Genomic DNA, 17412 nt, shown 5'->3' with positions numbered 1-17412 from the left:
ACTGACCTGATTGTGGTATCTGGGGGAAAACTCAGGACCTGCACATAGGTAGACGACCGGAAACAACAGTAAACATTGTGGGATCTGCAGGGGGAGGAGGAAGAGTGATGAGGAGAAAGAAGTCAATGTGAGGTAGGAGCTGGGACTGCAACACAGGCCAGGCCACTCCCCCGAGGGACATGCCCTAACCCCGGCTCTACTGGAGCAGAGGGAAGAATAAGGGAAGGACTGGTCTGGAACATCTCGCGCGGGCAGAGGGCATAAATGCCAGAGAAACACAGCAAACGTAATACCAAAGAGAAGGTGTCGTTGCCACACACGTAGGGGCGAGCGTTCAAGAGAACCACATCAGTGGGAAGGGGAGGCAAGGACATCAACACAGATCTTCACCTGGAAACCTTTTTCTCTAGCTGGTTAAAGTAGACTCGGGCTCCTGGAAGAAGTCCCCGTGGGGGAGGCAAGTGTGGGTCTTCAATATATATGTCCAAGTGAGGGGGGAATTCGCAGTCGGCCGTCTCCAGGGCTACGGTGAGCTTCACACATCGTCTCGTGGCCCCAGAGCTCCCTACAGAAGGAGAGGCGAGGGGTCAGTGGTCTCTCTCAGGATCACAAGGTCCCATCACTCTATTTCATACCTTTCCCCAAAACAGATGTCATTACCAGGCTTTATCCAGAGATGTGACAAAATCTCAGCTGAGAAAGACACCAAGGAATCTGTGAAACTGGAAGGTCAGAGAAATACAGTGAGAATGGAGGCCTAAGAAAGCAGAGACTGGAGTCAGACCCAAGGACAGAAAGGAGTTACAGTGTCTGCCGGAACATTAACTATGAGGCCCTGGAAAGCCTTGCACTGTCTCAAACCGCACGCTAAAAGTAACAGGGTTCATGGGAAAAGCAGGGTTGTGCAGATCACTCAAAACCCACACAGCCTTGCACTCAGAGGCCTCACCAAGGAACGCCCCAGCAGAGGTGAATCTGCACTTGCATTTACACCTAGAATCTCAGTCAGTCCATTGTTCACAGCTTTGTATGCTGGGGCCCACGCCCACTCCCTTCAAATCACAGGTCCTTGAAAACTTTCACTTCTGATAGGGATCGGCTTTGTAAAAATTACACATGTAATCCAGTAGGGTGTTTGTTTGTTTGTTTACACAGGGGGGAAGTATCTCTGCAGCTTCTTCAACTGCACTGCAGCTACCCCGAAAAAGCCTACACGAGGAAAGTACAGCTGTTCCTAAAGCCATAGTTAGCCACTTCTTGCACCAAAGGAAGGTTCTTCCCTAAAGCTTTTCAGCTTTGTCCTTGTTTTTTTTGTTTCTTATATTTCCTTTTATTGCTGAAGCTTTTCCTGAACTGTGAGAAAGCCTGCTCAGTCGTTTCAGAACAGTAACATACTGGGGGAAAATCAAGTGTGAAACCCAACTTGCATCTTAGAGTGACATCATTCCTCTAGGAGCTAAATCACATGCAAGAAACACACACTGTAGCAGAGAATGGGCTGTTCATCCCACCCAACGACTGCAGAGGAAGAGAGAGCAGCCAAACTAGCTGGAGAAGCTGCTGGACATTTACTTGCCACTGAGCAGGTCAGTCAGCGAGGATTCAGGCAGTGCCCTGCTGATACCCAGCACCTCTGGGATGTCCTGGGAGCTCGCAAGTTCCAGGGTCCACTCATCCTGGACAGTGAGGCAGGACGCACAGCCAGCCAGCTCCGGAGGACGCAGTGATACGCAGGATGAACCACCCTCCTTGAACAACATTGGTGTCTGCCAGGAAATGGGGAGATGATTGTCTCTGAGTGTGTCCTGGTCCGGAGACAGGTTCCTAACATACTACGATCCAGTTTTGTTTCCTCTCTGGAGCCTAGTGAAGGAAGTGATCCAGACACAGACAGGCCTTCTATTTGATCTAAATCCACCCTTCTTCTAGGAGACCTAGAAGTTCCTCTCCAGACCCCAAGCCAAAAAATGCTTTCTGGGGAAGGGCATGGTGAACTGGGCACTCACGTGAGGGCCAGGGACCACGAGTCGGTACACTTGCCCTGGGTGCAAGAACTCAAACCAGCGGACTGAGGAGCTGAGGAAGATGAGGAGAACCTGAGGGGGAGAGCAGGGTCCCTCAGACAGGGGCTGGGGCACAGGACGTCAGGTCCCAGGTCCCAGGCCCCAGTTTACCTTCTGATCCGAGTTTTCACCTTCCCTGGGCTCGGGTGGGCCCCATCCAGTTCCCTCCTTCCTCTGGGTGCCCCCAAGCCAGCTCCCTAACACGAGGAAGCTGAGGGTGGGCTTGGGCACCTCCGAACTGGCTCCTGGGGGGACACAGAAGTTCCTCTTCATCAGTGCCTCCTTGTGGGACAGCAAGAACAGCCGGCTCTGGCCTATGTGGGGACCCTCTGGCAGGGAGGGCTCTGTCTGAGGAGGCCTTGAGGAGGTGGCCGAGTGAAGGACGGGTCTGGGCACAGACAGGATCAGGGCATCAGCCAGGAAAATCTGGACATAGACTCTGTCGGGAGAGACAAGGAATAGGTTTCTTAGCGATGCAGGCACTGGATGTTGTGGGCCCCAGAGTTCTACCACCTGCACCGGGCCCTTCCCCTTCCCCTCAGGGTCTCAGAGGACAGCCACCACCCTAAGGACCAACCTGGCCTGCTTCTTCTGCATGAAGCCTGTCATGCTCAGCTCCTTCCAGGAAGGGAAGTTGCTTCTGACATTCCTTTCTACGACCAACTGGAACCTCTCCGCCCGCACCAGGCAGCCTGGAGGAAGAAAGTTTTCTATTTTGGCAAGAGGGGAGGATTGTGGGATGGGCAGTAGAGCCGACCGCCCTGCAAGTCTCACTGCCTGACTCAGGCCAGAGATGCTCCCCTAACACAACGTGAAGGCCTAGGCCGGAGCCCCATCTTGGAGGAGTCATACCTCCAAGGGAGAAACCATTCCATCTGCATGGCCAATCCCACCCCTGGCCACCTAGGCTGAGAGGCCTTGATTCTACTTTCTCATAAATCCCTAAAACGCCTGCTCCGAGATCTGAAAAGCTTTCCTCTCCAGGGTTTCCCTGCCTACAAACCTCAATAAGCCCAAATAAGCCCCATTACTCTTCCACACTAAGAAGGTAAGAAATGGAAGTTGTCATCCTGGTGTGCCTAGGGAGGGAGAAGTGAATGTTGGGAATTGTAGTTCTGGCCAGGAACCCCTTGCTCCTTTACACCACCTGCCAATACCAGCCTCCTACACCTCCCGCCAGACTGGTTGATCAACAGAAGCCACTCCAGCATCTCTAGTAAATCCCAGCAGTGCTTTCTGCCAAGCCCCCAGTTCGGAGAACCTCTACCCCACCACCATCTCTCTCCACCTCTGAACTCCAAACCTATGAGCCCGGGGTCAGCGAGGGGCTGCGAGGGCTTGGCCAGGAGTAGGCAGGGGAGGGAACCGCTTTGGTCCTGAAGTCGCAGACAACCTTTACGAGACGAAGGCACCAGAATCCCAAGCAGAACCTACAAGGAGACGAAGGCCGAGGCATCAAGTCTTATTAAACAGATATACTGAGCATCTACCACGTGCCAGGCACTGTGTTAACTGTTAGAGCTACAAAGTGAACCACAAAAACATGGTCTGTGACCTCAAAGAATTTATATTGAAGTGAGGTAGACAGATGTGGAAAAAATGCACCTGCATTCACACATTTAGTAGCCAGAGAGAAAGTATACAAACCGAGGTTAGAGCTAGGAGACCATGGAGGAACTCCCAAGACATAATAAGGAGTTTGGGTTTGATTTTATACACACTGGTAGAAACAAGAGAAGCAGTTAAATTAAGAGAGTTTTATAATCGATGTTCAATTGTACCCCATCCCTTTCTAGTTGCTACAAGAGAACGGATTAGAGGGGGCCAAGAAGAGGTGGAGTATTCTAGTTAGAAGGCTAGTGTAATCAAAATGACAAGAAAGGACTACGGTAGTGGTAGTGAAAATGGCAAAAAGAGGAAGTCCCGTGAGCCCCGCTGGAAACACACTTACTGGGGCCGGGTGGAAGGCAGAGGGCAGCAGACAGAGCCAGGACCAGGCCAGGCGCTGATTGAGTTGGCAACTGGGCAGGTGAGAAGCCTCTGGGAGGGGCAGAAGGGTCTTAGGGTCAAAGGAGGCCCAGGCCCTGCACTTCCCTTCCTCTTTCAGGGCGGCCAGTGTAGGGAAAGAGCAGGGGGTCTGCAGTCGAGCGTACTGTCAGAGAGAAGAGACATCAGATTATGTGTCCCCTGTGCCCAGGGTGTCCCCCAGGGCGTTAGCTCTGCCAACTCCATTCCCCCACATCCTCAGACCTTCTGCAGCGGACAGTGATGCGGCTCTTCAAGGATCTCATTGTGTGTATTCCGACCGGGGCAGCCAGGTGGAACGAGAACCTCCAAGGTAGGGGCCAGGATTTGTAGTCCCAGGCTGGGGTTCCCAGGCGAGGAATGCTGCAGGAACTGGTGGTGTCTCAGCACATGGGGACACAGCCTTGGCCACGGAAAGAAGTGGAGTCACTTCCCCCAAAGACCCTGTCTCTCCCAGAATCTGGCTTCGCTGACAGAGGAAGTGTCCCACTCCCACCGCCTCCCCAGCCCAGACCGTCGTCCTCCTCACTTGCAGGCCAGCTCCTCCAGGGCCTTGGAGGCCCACAGGTAGAGGGGAAGTCCTAACTGATGTTCCCACACCAGCTGCTCATACAGGGAGGCCCTGGGGGCTCGGTGGGAAGACTGAGTCTCAGGCATCAGACGAGAGAAGCCCTGAAGTAGAACGGCGCCACGGAGGCAGGGGGCTAACATAGGCTTTCTCGTCCCCCCACCCATTGACTGCAGGAGGTGAACATCCTGGAGCTGGGGAGGCAGAAGGGAAAAAGCAACTCAGTGATCGCAGGCAGAGTTAAATGCAGTTTTCCACTGCCTGGGTCCCAGGAGAAATACAATTTCTCCTTTACAGGTTGCTTCCCTCCAGCCCCTTATGCCAGCGGCTTCCATCACAAGCCGCTCCCCTGAGGTAAGGCTTCATCTCCCAGAAGCCTCACTCAGCCTTTCTGTGGGCCCGGGGGCTCCTGGCCAGCGGGGCCCTGGCTGCTCACCTGCACTTCAGCTCCAGTTGGAAGGCCCCTCTGGAAAGGAGAGGCTCTGGACCTAACTGCTCCTCCCAGAGCCCCACTCTCTACTCCCTTCTGACCTGAGCTCTCGTCCAAATCATTCTTAACAAAAGCACCCCCGCACCCCAACACACATTTATTATTTTTATAATCTTGCTGTAGAGGCGTCGACCTGCTGCAAAGAAGGACCAGCCCGTAAAGGTAAGACAAGCTACTGAAAGGGTCTCCTTCTGTCACCAGCCCTGGCCCCTCACATACCTCCAGACGGACTCCTGGTCGCACTACCCGCCTGAGGCCATGGAACTGCTGGTAGGCAAGGCAGAGCCCCAGCTGCCCGTCCAGCTCGTAGAGGCCCGCAGGCTGATTCAGCGTGCCCGTGACGGTTCCCTGCAAAGAAGCCAAAGGGCCAGGTGATCCCCATTCCCATCCTCTTTGGAGACCGCCACGTTTCCTGCCCTTCGGGCTCAAGGATCTCTCCCTTATGCTCACCGTGTATGATAAGAGCCTGGAGTCCCGGACGAGACCGTCTGGACCTGGACCCTTCTTGTCTTGCGGATTGCTGAGTATGGGGAGTGGCTGGGGGTTGGTCTCCAAGGGGGCTCCTTCCAGCTCCAGTTCCAGCTCTCGCACACATTCTGGTTTCAGTGGCAAAAGCCGGGAGGAGGGACTGGTCATCCAAATCCGGTAACGGTGACCAGGGAGCTTGGACGCTCGCAGCTCCGTCAGCACATAGGCCTTATGAGGCCAAAGGGCTCGGTGCCACACCAGCTGCGCAGGGATCTGGCTTGTGCGGAAGCAGGCAACACGGTACGTGAGAGGCTTCCCATGATGCTGCCCCTCTGCCAGGGTCCCTTCCCATCACAATGTGACCCTCAAAGACCTACTCCTCGAGAGCCTTTCCTTGCCTCTTCATCTTCCCTGCTCCCCAATTAAATCTTAAGCCACAGAACTCTCAGGATCTCTCCCCTCTCATGGAAATGGAAAATATTTCCTAATCCCTCCCCCAAGGCACAAACCAGCCCTACAACTTTCTCCAAAATATATAAATATTCCTTTCAGAAAATTCTGCCCTTTCCCCATCCCACTCCAACATACAAACCAGCCATACAAACAATGTTCACTTATGTAATCAGTATGCACACGGTACGTAAGTATCCAGTATTGGGATAGATGTTAAGGGAAATATCATAGACTTCTCTCATCTCCAACATATTTCAAACCACGGGGAAACACAGACACAAACCCAAGTAATAACATGGAGCCATGTATGATCAAGTGGCAAAAACAATACACATCTGGTAAGGTTTCAGAGAAAGAAAGAGGTCGGGATGGGTTGGAATGATCAGGAAGGCCAAGTGAAAGAAGCTGAACTTGCCAAGGTCCTGAAGGCCATCTCTGCTTTGCTGACGTAGAGAGGAGAGAGGAGCGGGACTCAAGCACAGGCAACAACACAGAAATGTTCAGAACCCAGAATGAGCAAGGCCATGAAAACCCTGCCGGGACGGAGGAGGAATGGCCTTGGCAGTTGCCAGAGACAGGATGGAAGGGCCGAGATGAAGAAAAAACCCAGAAATAACATGCTGAAGACTTTCAGTCTTTCGGAAAGGGAGAGACATCCAAGTAGGAAAATAAAAATGAACGGCAGAGGGTCTCCTATGGAATGGAGCAAGGTGGCTGTTGAAGAAATTTAAGCAAAAGGAAAAAAGTTACATAGATGAGACCGTTAATAAGTATAACAATCTTCTAGGGCATGTCCCTCCCAGAGCACGGCTGCCATTCTCAGGGGCTTCAAAACACACTGATGACTCTGGATACTTGAACTTCACAGTCCCCTATGCTCGGCTTCACAGACCCCCATTTCTCTCTAAAACCAGCTGAGTACCACCAGTCAGACCTTGGACGTCACAACTCATCGTAAGGTATTGCCAAGATTTCACTTAAGCTTACTGCTTATGCAAAACAAGTAGCTAATGATGGTCTGACTGAACACACGAATGAATGACTGAATACTATTGCTTCTGCTCTCCCCTGCTCCCCCTGGGCTCACTAGACTTCCTCTAACCTCTTACTAGGACCTCCCAATATTGCATCCACTTCTCCTTTATTCAGACGTTGAGGTCCTTCCCTTCCTCTGTCTGAATGCCAGGACCTGAATACCTATCCCCTGAATCCTGCCCTTTTTACCCACACTTCACCCTTGAGTTTACAGCATCACAGCCCTCTTTCCTCAACTCTTCTTCTAAGACAAAAACCCTGCTGAGGAAGACAGGCCCACACCACCCCAGGGCAAAACACGGACGCTAACCCTCTCCAGCTGCGCCTCCGTCACTGCTTAGCGATCTCTTATCCTCACCTGCCTGGCACAGCAGTTTACCCTGAACCTTTACTCCTCTCTTCAGAGTTCAGTCTTTCTAGACACGACCTCACTCCTCTATCATGGAGGTGATTCACTGGGATCATCTAGAGTGACGGTATTTCGCCAATGTGTCTCTTCAGCAGCCTGTAAACAAACCAAGATCACTCCTCCCCTGAGCACCCAGACTTATTCCAAGGCCCACCTCTGCACCCTCACAGTGCCTTGTGCATGTGCATGACTCTACCCCAGCACTTATGACCCTGAACAGTAATCATTGACTCACTTACCTGGCTGAGAGCTTCCAGAGGACAAGAGCCGTCAACTTACTCAATTCTGTGCCTCTGAAATGACCAAAGCCCCTAGCATACAGCATATACTCAATAAAGGGCCAATCTTGGTACAGGTGATACTCCAGTCCCAGACAGCCCTCCCTCTCTTCTAGGGATTCAAATCCTAGCCACCTTCAAGAACCAGATCGAGTCTAAACTCTCCCTCCTTAGGCTTCTCTCCACATAATAAACTCTAGCTAACCTGCTATAGCAGTTACAACTATACCACACAACTTGGAACTTACACACTGTTCTGTATTATGCCCTGCTTGTCTTACAAATCAATATGATATAGAATCTACAATAAGATTATAAACTACCCAAAGGGCTTGGCCTACTTTAGTTGCCCTGCAGAAATTCAAGTGCATTTCAGAGCTTTCCCCCTCGAATGAGCCAATCCTACCATGCCCAGAATTTTTGAATGCTCTAGGAGACTTAAAACATTCTAATGTAAACAATATACATAAGCTCCTCTTTAACCCAAGAGGAAAAAACAAGATTAGAAATTTGGGTGGTTTGTAAGCGTTTTCAGTTTCTTTATACTCTAATTACTGTTACTCCAGCTCATGACACACACAGATACAGGTAAGAATTCTTATAGTGCTAGTAAATTTCATAGTTTCCTATTTCGATATGCATGTTAAAGAGCCCGTTCATCCTTTAATTGTTTTGAATGCTTCTGAAACATTATTCAGATAATTGTATAAATCATATAACAATAATCAGTATAAAAATGAATGACTTTAAAATCATACCAGGGACTTCCCTGGTGGCACAGTGGATAAGACTCCCCACTCCCAATGTAGGAAGCCCAGGTTTGATCCCTGGTCAGGGAACTAGATCCGACATGCATGCCGCAACTAAGAGTTTGCATGCCACAACTAAGGAGCCCATGTGCTACAACTAAGGAGCTGGCAAGCTGCAACTAAAGAGCCCACCCTGCTGCAACTAAGACCCGGCACAACCAAATAAATAAATATTTTAAAAATAATAATTAAAAAAATAAAATCGTACCAGTTGATGTAAAAAGACTCAACAATAAGTACCAAGTTTTACTAAAAGTACATGTATTTCATGTTTTAATGGTGTTAAGATAACTACTCTCCTTGCTCATTCTTCTAATGCAGGGGAAAAACAAGTGATTCTGGCAGGTTTTCAAAATGGGACACATGATACAAAAGTTGTCTCCTCGAATGAGCTGCACAGCAGGGAAGTCTACTCCCCACCTCCTGTATGTAGGGAAGGCGTCACTCACACTGTTCCCTCAACAGCACTGTTCCAGAAATAACTCTCCCCAGCTGTCCTCCTTTCCCACCTGGTTCCTCCTATGATGTTATCTTTCCTATTAGGAGCTCGTACCCCCCTCCCACACCTCCACACCCCTGAATTGACCCTAATCCTCACCTGCACGATGACAGACACATGGCTGCCAACTGGGGATGATCCACCAAGAGACAGGATGAAGTAGGCTTTCCTTCGACTTGTCACCAGAGCGCTCAACCGAACCAGCTCCCCAGCAAGGTTTGGCTGCACAGTTCTGTGCTTGCTTCTAAAAAAAAGTAGAGACAGAAGTCATTTTTATTTCTCTCTTTTTTTCTCCCCTACAAATGCCTTCCTTTCCACTATTACCTAGTAGTGATGTAAAATTTCCATAGCCCAAAGCCATTGTTCTAAAAACCTCCTTCAAACTCTACCTGCCCTTAGATAAGGCACACTTCCCTGGAAGAATCTGGCTCTTAACTTTCTGAGAGGCCCCACTGTTCCCCTGATTGGGAACATTCCATCTATATTACTCTCAATGCCTTTCTTTCCCTCCTTCCACTGACCCACCATCATCGTCCCAGTTTTACAGTGCTGCCTCCTCCCCTACACGGAAGAATTACCTGTGCCTGAGCAGGTGGGAAGCCATCTCTGGGTAGAGAACAGGGATGGGGGTGAGGGGGCCAGGACTGATGGTCAAGGGAAACACTGGCACAGGGGCACCCCAGAGCTCCAAGTGCCCTTCTCCTGAGGACTTCATTGCAGGAGGGAGGTAACTCCAGTTGGGGAACAGAAAGAGATGGCCCAACCAAGAAAGGTCCAGATCTATGAGCTAGAAAAGACCAAGGGCAAGGATTAATCAGGACCCTGGCATCCAGTCCACCCCCCTCCATCTTTGTTCCCTCAGAGACTTAATTGTCTTGCTCCCTAGACACCATTCTTATTAGTATCTGAGGGATCTCACTGCCCCCTTCCTACTCACCTCACAGCCCAGGGTACCAGTGTTATCTCTTATATAGAGGCTTCCATTCCTGCACTCTTGTTCCAAGTCCCCTGATAGGTCTGTTACTGTCCCTAAAAGTAACAGCCGTTCCCGGGGCAGGGGGACGCCACGTGGTCCGGCCTCTTTGGTCCAATCCTGGTACGCAGTACTGCTCCAGGACAGGTGGCTGCAGCATGGGAGACGTTGGTGGGTCCTGAGGTCCTTTACTGAGACAAAGCTGCAGAGTGAAGGGAACAGAGGTTTCGTAAAGCTATGTTCAAGCCTAGGAATTTTATCCTCAACCCCAACAAATCCCCCAAGATCCCAAGGAAAGATCAATGGGGAACCTGGACTAAGAAAGTTTGATTGATTGAAAAAACTGGGAGTGAGGGCCTAAGAAAACGAGGATGGGGTCTGGGTCCAAACACTGGGTAGTACCTAGGGAAGGCAGGAAGAAAGTCTGTGCTGAATCATATCTTGAACAAGACAGTGCCACAGAGAGGACCCAGAGAAATGGAGTGGGAATGTAAGAGCAGCCTGAGGAGATGAGCAGGTGGGGAGAACATTTTAGAGACAACACAAACTGCTCCCCTGACAGCATCTCAGCTCTCAGCTCCACAGAGAACTTCAGCGGGGGCACTAAGGCATCTGCCTAATGGCTCAACCTCATTGGCCCCGGCCAGGTTTCCTTCCTAGTCTGGAGTATCACAGTACTAGAGACTGGCTGGGAAGCTGAGGCTGAGGTGGGAGTTGATATCACAAGCTCCCAAATCTCAAGAGATGTTTGAGATCAACCATTCTTAAGCAAAGTGCCGCAACACTGCTGAGTCACTACCAATTGTGAGGTATATCACAGAGAATGTGATACAAGTTAAATTATCAAAGTGGTGATAGATTCACATTTTTGTAATACCATTATTATATTCCCACGGTTTTTTCACTCATCTCCACTCCCATGGTTTTTTCAGCGGAAAAGAAACAGGATAAGGTTACAAAACATGACAATTTATCCTCCTTGTTGCACTCATGAACATAAGCTACATGTGAGTGCTAAAGATTAGAAATGCTGTTCTAGATGGCCCACACCCCTTCCACATCTGCCTCATTCTTCCCCAATGACTTCAGAGCAGATAAAAGGCAAAGACAGAAACTAACATCGTTGCACCCCTGCTATACACATACTGTACTGGGTCCATTCACGCTCAATATTGCATTGAGTCTTCACCAAAAATCCCTGGAAACAGACCAATGAGGAAATTTACAGAGGTTCAGGTACACAGTGGTGCAGGTGGCAAAGCCAGGTATGTCTCACTCAAAAGTCTTTTTGTCTTTCCCTACTTCTGTAAAAGCCTAGGAAAAAACAACTGGAGGGAACCGTGCCTTTACCCTAGGCACCTTCAGGACAGAAAACAGTAAGGATAGGGGTCACTTTTCTCAGATTCTTCAGGGTTTGGGTCAGGAAACTGAAGGTGATAACCACAGACCTTTTGCATGGGCCACTGCCCTCCAACTTTCAAGGCCACCACAGTACCTGGCACACAGCAGGCACTCAGTGAAGGGAAATGGAAAAATGAATGAATATTTATACCTGTCAAATAAATTTTACTCTATCTTCATCCACCATCTTCTACATATTGTGCTATCTAGTCTACATTTATCCTGAAGAATAACAAGAAACTTAAACAGGTTGCAAGTTTTCTAAAAATTGCTGACTTACCACTTTTCAATTATTCTTTTTGGATTTTCAGTTATTATTGGGAAATAACAAAATAAACAAAGCTAAACAGATTTCTACCTTTTTTAAAAAAAGAAAAAAGTGATACGTTTATTCACGTAACAGAATACCACACGGCAGTTAAAATAAATGACCTAGAGCTATCAATGTGAATAAATCTCACAAGCATAATGTTAAGCACAAAAAAGCAAACCGCAGATGATATACAAGGTATGGTACCATTTATACAAAGTCTAAAGGTATGTAAAACTACTGAATATTGCTTAGGGATAGATGCATGGATAGAAAAAATATAAAGATATTCACAAGAATGATATACCCTCATACTCCAGATACTAGTTACTTCTATGAGGAAGTAAGCAGGTTTCTTTTTGCAGAACTTTGCGGAGCCTTTAACATGTCAATGAGCCTCATGATTCTCCTAGAGAAGTTTATCTTATGCGATGTCTCTCAAACTTATTTGGCCATGCAACCCTTTTCCTGTAGTACTTTATTAACATTGCCTAGAACGGTTTAGGAATGGTAGTATAGTGTTAAAAAGGACAAAACCAAAAAAGCACCTTCAGAAGACCTCAAACTCAGGTCTTTCAAAATCAACGATCTACACTTGCTGAAGTCACAGTCTGTATCTTAGTTTCCTAATGCACAAAACGAAATAGTATCAGCCTCTCTCCCCACTTTGAGGGTTCTTTTTCCGTATTTTCTATCTTCTCACACCCCTCTCCTTGTCTCTAAACTTGACTTGAGCCAATTAAGGAGAACTACAAGAAAAGGAAAGCAGCTTGATGGAGAATGAGAAAGACTGGCAGAAGGGGTTTTCTTTAGACCACCTTTTTCTCCCCGTAAGTTTCCCCTTAGTCAACTCAAATGTAAGTCCTTCTTTTTCAATCCCAAATTTAACTTTCCTGGGAATCCCACTTTTCCTTACCTGTAGCTGAGGGGCAGTGTTAAACCCTGGTTCCTTCCCTGGGGCAACCAGACAGTCTTCACACAGTCAATTACCAACTGAGTCAACTGGACATCAGGCTCCTTGCCAGGTGGACACAGGGTCTCTTCGATGAAGGCCTGGGCAGCCTCAAGCCAGGCTTGCTCCTGAGGAAAGTGAAGCGAGTTCAAACACCTTCCTGACCATCTTGCCCACCAAGGAAACTGGGGAATAATAATGGAATAGATTTTTTAAAAAAATCAAGAGGGAGGACTTCCCTGGTGGCACAGTGGTTAAGAATCCACCTACAGATGCAGGTGACATGGGTTCAATCCCTGGTCCTGGAAGATCCCACATGCCGCGAAGCAACTAAGCCTGTGCGCTACAACTACTGAGCCCGCACACCGCAACTACTGAAGCCCAGGTGCCTAGAGCCTATGCTCTGCAATAAGAGAAGCCCCCGCACTGCAACGAAGAGTAGCCCCCGCTCGCCGCAACTAGAGAAAGCCTGCGTGCAACAACAAAGACCCAACACAGCCAAAAAAAAAAACCAAAAGTCAACCGGGAAAAAATGAAGATGTAAAGTAAAGCAGTTTAGAGCTTGAAGAAACCTTAGAAGTCTTAGTTTAGCCAATCAACTTAGACAACTGGCCATCCAGCTTTGGTCTTGCCTCTTTCTTTAACAAACCTGTACCGATCCTTAAAGTGCTCAATTAGAATAAATATTCCTTGTGAACTCTTCTTTGAGCATCCCCGGCAGAATGCTGCTCCCTCCTTGGAGCTCCCACAGTACCTTGCACGTGGAGCAATGACCACCAGATACAGTGGCAGCCCACCTTCTATGGGGTCTGATTCTAAAGCCAGCAAGTTGAAAAACAAGACTGGTCTAAGGTCACCCTCAAAAAAAATCCTTTAAATTGCTCAAAAGGAATAGTACGTAACACTACAGTAATATGTATATGGAAATGGAAATGTGCCTAATAACAGACATTCCATAAAAGGACATAAGCAGAGGGATTTCCCTGGTGGCGCAGTGGTTGGGAGTCTGCCTGCCGATGCAGGGGACACGGGTTCGTGCCCCGGTCCGGGAGGATCCCACATGCCGTGGAGCGGCTGGGCCCGTGAGCCATGGCCGCCGAGCCTGCGCGTCCGGAGCCTGTGCTCCGCAACGGGAGAGGCCACAGCAGTGAGAGGCCCGCGTACTGCAAAAAAGGACATAAGCAGAGTATAATTTTTAAGCATCCCCCTCTTTTTTTAGTGGAGTGTACACATCTGAGTGCCTATAAGCTAAATATATATGAGATACAATCCCACTGGAATTGTTTCCTGTTCTGTCTTTGTAGCTAAGATGTGGGCTTCCTAAGGAGGACAGGAACGATCTCTGTATATGTACCAGATTCTGGGGACATAGTAGCCTTTATATATAGATAACTCTAGGGGAGGGGGCCAGTTTAGCCTACTCCTAGTGTTAAGCAGATTTATTTTAAAATTCTGACAGAGTTCAACAATACTTAATGACCTTTACCCTTCTTGATCCCCAGTAATAATTCAAAACCATTATAGCTGTATCCCTGCTCCTCCAGTCACTCCTCCACATCCAGTTAACCTTTAGCAGCTTGAAAACAGCTTGAAAAACCAGTGTTCAAGTTCTAGATGACTTCAGTGTCCTTGTGGATGGCCCTATCATTGACTTTCACCTTCACCCCATCTCAGTCAAACACTCTTGTTCATGGTCAGTGTTGTCAAAATTGGACCAGGTTATCACTCAGAACTGCCCACCAACATCACACTCCCACTTTCTGCCTTCCTCTCTTGATCTTCTCTTTTAGCTCCTATTCCTGAGGACCTGTCCATTGGCACACTGAATACTACTGTTTCTCAAAGTGGTACTGATGCCTCAGAATCACCAAAGTTCTGTTTAAAATGCAACTGATATTTAGGTGATCCTGTCTATTGACTCAGAAGCCAGGAGTGGGTGGGGTGGGGGGATTTAGCTCCAGAGTGTGTTTTGAACTTGGGTCCTGTGTAGGGAAAGGAAGAAGTGAAAGAGGACATCCACACGTCACGGCAGAACTATTCGGTTGAGGGTGCTATTTGCCAAGTTAGTGAACATTGGAAGAGGGGTGGATTTTCTGAAAAGCTCAGTGTTGGGCATATGTGGTGCCTGTAGGTTGGCCAGATGGAGACTCTGGCAGGCAGATGGATATAACTAGAGCTCAGGAGAGAGATCACAGCCAAAGTAGAGATTTAGGAAAAATCAGCATCTATCACTGGCTATTAAAGCCATGCAGTCAGTGGATGAGGTCGAGAAGAAAGTGTACAGTGTTCTCAAACTTCGGCCTATATCAGTATTAATCTGGGGAGCTTACTTAATTTAGATGCTATCTCCTCAGTATCTTTTTACTCTGTTTTCACCTCTGGAACCTCAACATTGCTGCCATGGTCAGGGTCACTACCATCTCTTACTACATTTAAATCACAGCGTTCTAACTGATACTCTCTAGTCCAGGGGTCCCCAACTCCCGGGCCATGGACCGGTACCGGTCGGTGGCCTGTTAGGAACCAGGCAGCATAGGAGGAGGTGAGCAGCGGGCGGTGAGCAAGCGAAGCTTCATCTGTATTTACAGCCACTCCCCATTGCTCGCATTATCGGCTGAGCTCCGCCTACTTTCAGAGCAGCGAGGGCATTAGATTCTCATAGAAGCAAGAACCCTACTGTGACCTGCGCATGTGAGGGATCTAGGCTGTGCACTCCTTACGAGAATCTAACGCCTGATGATCTGAGGTGGAGCTGAGGCAGTGTGACGCTAGCGCTGGGTAGCAGCTGCAAAAACACATTATCATTAGCAGAGAGGTTTGACTGCATAGAGACCATAATAAATCAATGTGCTTGAATCATCCCGAAACCATCCCCCCACAAAAAAGAAACTGTCTTCCACGAAACCGGTCCCAGGTGCCAAAAAGGTTGGAGACCACCGCAGTCCACTCTCTACTCTGCTACCTCAGGAAACGAAAACAAAACTTATCCACTCTTTTGCTTAAAACCCTTCAATAACTCCCAATTATCCTCCGGTTGAAACCACTGCCTACCAAGACTTACGAGGCTGTCACCTTTGACCTCTCCACCACCACCCAGCTGAACTTTCTGAGTTTTTCAAAGACACCTACTCTGTCTCTTGCCTTTGAACATGTTTTTTGCCTCCGCCTTGAAACCTCTTTTAGCGCTTTTTTTTTTTCCTTGCTAACTCCTGCACGTACTTCGGGTCTCAGAAGCTTTTCCAGATTATCGGTTACCCCTTTCCCATACAGCTGCGTCAGAGGTCTCCCCCAGGAATCTACACCCCCACAGTTAGCCGTTCGTCGGCTCCTGGCTTCCCATTGGGCTTGAAGCCTAAAGAGTGGACAGAGGTGTATTTATGGTTCACAGCCGGCGCCACAGCCATAGTGGAATAAATGTAATCGCAGAACCAGTGAGAGGGACGGGACGAAGAGCCTCACCGTCCCCCCTCGCCTGGGGGCGGCCAGCTAAGTCAGGGAGGCAAAGAGGCAAGGTGGAGCTTACAGGAGCAGAAAGAAAATACGGGACAGGCAAGAAAAAAGGGACGAGGGGCAGAGAACAGCACTCACGGAGCCATGAGCCTCAGCCCGGCAGGCAGCCATGATGCCACGGCGACTCCACCCCCTGGAAAGCGCGCCTAGGCTCTAAGGCAGGCTGGCCCGTGACGTCATCGGCGGGCGCCCTCCTGGCTCCACCTCCGACTTCTCCACGTTCAGCGTCGGGACCTCTCTGCTCCACTGCCACCTCTGTCTCCGACTCTAGCACTCCGACTCTAGCACTCCGACTCTGGCACCCCCCCAGCCTCTTCCCCAGTGATATCCTGTCTGGTATCCGTGGGGTGGCGGAGCTCAGGAGCTCAAACACAGCCATTCTAGCTGGTAATTCCTATGCATCTTTCCATCTCCCTGATTCTGCCAAGCAGAGAGGTGTTTCCTCCTTAATGCAGCACATCATCCATACTTGCTTTATGGCCTTAACTCATTGCTGTAATTGTTTAACTATTTTCCCCACTTGACTGTGAGTACCTAGAAGCTTTATTCTATTCTTTGTATTTGGTGCCTAGAACAGTGCTTATTGTTAAATAAGAACTTGATAAATTTTTGTGGATCTACTAATAAAAGCCTCTGCTCTCCCTAATTTAGTCAACCAACCAATCAATCCATGTCTTAATAGGCAGTGGAGTGCACAGAATTCATGCAACAATGTGTCAGGCACTGTTCTAGGCTTTGGGGATACAGCAGTGAACAAAGCAGATAAAAATCCCTGCTCCCATGGAGGTTACATTCTAGAACATGGAGACTGACAGTAAAAAAAAAAAAAAAAAAAAAGGTAAAATGTGTAGAATGTTAGTAATAGGTGCTATGGAATGCAGGGGGCGGTGTGGTGTGTCCCTTTTGTATAAAGAAGGCCTTACTGAAAAGGTGACTTTATATTAAAGAATTGAAAGAGATGAAGGGTTCATATGATGGGGATCAAAGAGAAAGAATGGACAGGTGAAACAACAAACACAAAGGCCCAGCGGTGGAAAGAAATGCAAGAAGTCGGTGAGGCTGGAGGGAAGGAGGGGAAATTAAAGACATAAAGTAAAAGAGAGGCATTTAACGCCATTGTACACTTATAGGAGCTTCAAACTGTTTTTGGAGCAAGATAGAATAAACAT

At 48.6% G+C, this 17412-nt stretch overlaps 1 protein-coding gene across 2 annotated transcripts in view; it reads right to left on the bottom strand.

Moving 5' to 3' along the window:
- Positions 1 to 16416, bottom strand: part of CTC1 (CST telomere replication complex component 1) — an 18663-nt gene extending 2247 nt beyond the window's left edge. Inside the window, exons 1-18 of one of the 2 annotated variants that reach the window (XM_033847054.2) lie at positions 16322 to 16416; positions 12698 to 12861; positions 10035 to 10272; positions 9676 to 9884; positions 9197 to 9341; positions 5597 to 5887; positions 5366 to 5494; positions 4618 to 4850; positions 4314 to 4491; positions 4015 to 4215; positions 3367 to 3493; positions 2641 to 2755; positions 2175 to 2502; positions 2007 to 2096; positions 1573 to 1766; positions 661 to 722; positions 391 to 565; positions 7 to 84 (exon numbers count right to left, since the gene is read on the bottom strand). In XM_033847054.2, coding sequence (XP_033702945.1) covers positions 7 to 84; positions 391 to 565; positions 661 to 722; positions 1573 to 1766; positions 2007 to 2096; positions 2175 to 2502; positions 2641 to 2755; positions 3367 to 3493; positions 4015 to 4215; positions 4314 to 4491; positions 4618 to 4850; positions 5366 to 5494; positions 5597 to 5887; positions 9197 to 9341; positions 9676 to 9884; positions 10035 to 10272; positions 12698 to 12861; positions 16322 to 16354 — 2990 coding nt within the window. In that variant the 5' untranslated portion in view covers positions 16355 to 16416. The remainder of the gene's footprint in view (positions 1 to 6; positions 85 to 390; positions 566 to 660; positions 723 to 1572; positions 1767 to 2006; positions 2097 to 2174; positions 2503 to 2640; positions 2756 to 3366; positions 3494 to 4014; positions 4216 to 4313; positions 4492 to 4617; positions 4851 to 5365; positions 5495 to 5596; positions 5888 to 9196; positions 9342 to 9675; positions 9885 to 10034; positions 10273 to 12697; positions 12862 to 16321) is intronic. The other variant, XM_019944220.3, reaches the window with a different exon arrangement.
- Between the last annotated feature and the right edge of the window lie 996 nt (positions 16417 to 17412).

The sequence above is a fragment of the Tursiops truncatus genome, chromosome 20 (assembly GCF_011762595.2).
Source record: "Tursiops truncatus isolate mTurTru1 chromosome 20, mTurTru1.mat.Y, whole genome shotgun sequence".
Classification (NCBI taxonomy): domain Eukaryota; kingdom Metazoa; phylum Chordata; class Mammalia; order Artiodactyla; family Delphinidae; genus Tursiops; species Tursiops truncatus.
The sequence above is the reverse complement of the archived record's forward strand: the minus strand, read 5'-3'. Positions and strand labels throughout refer to the sequence as shown.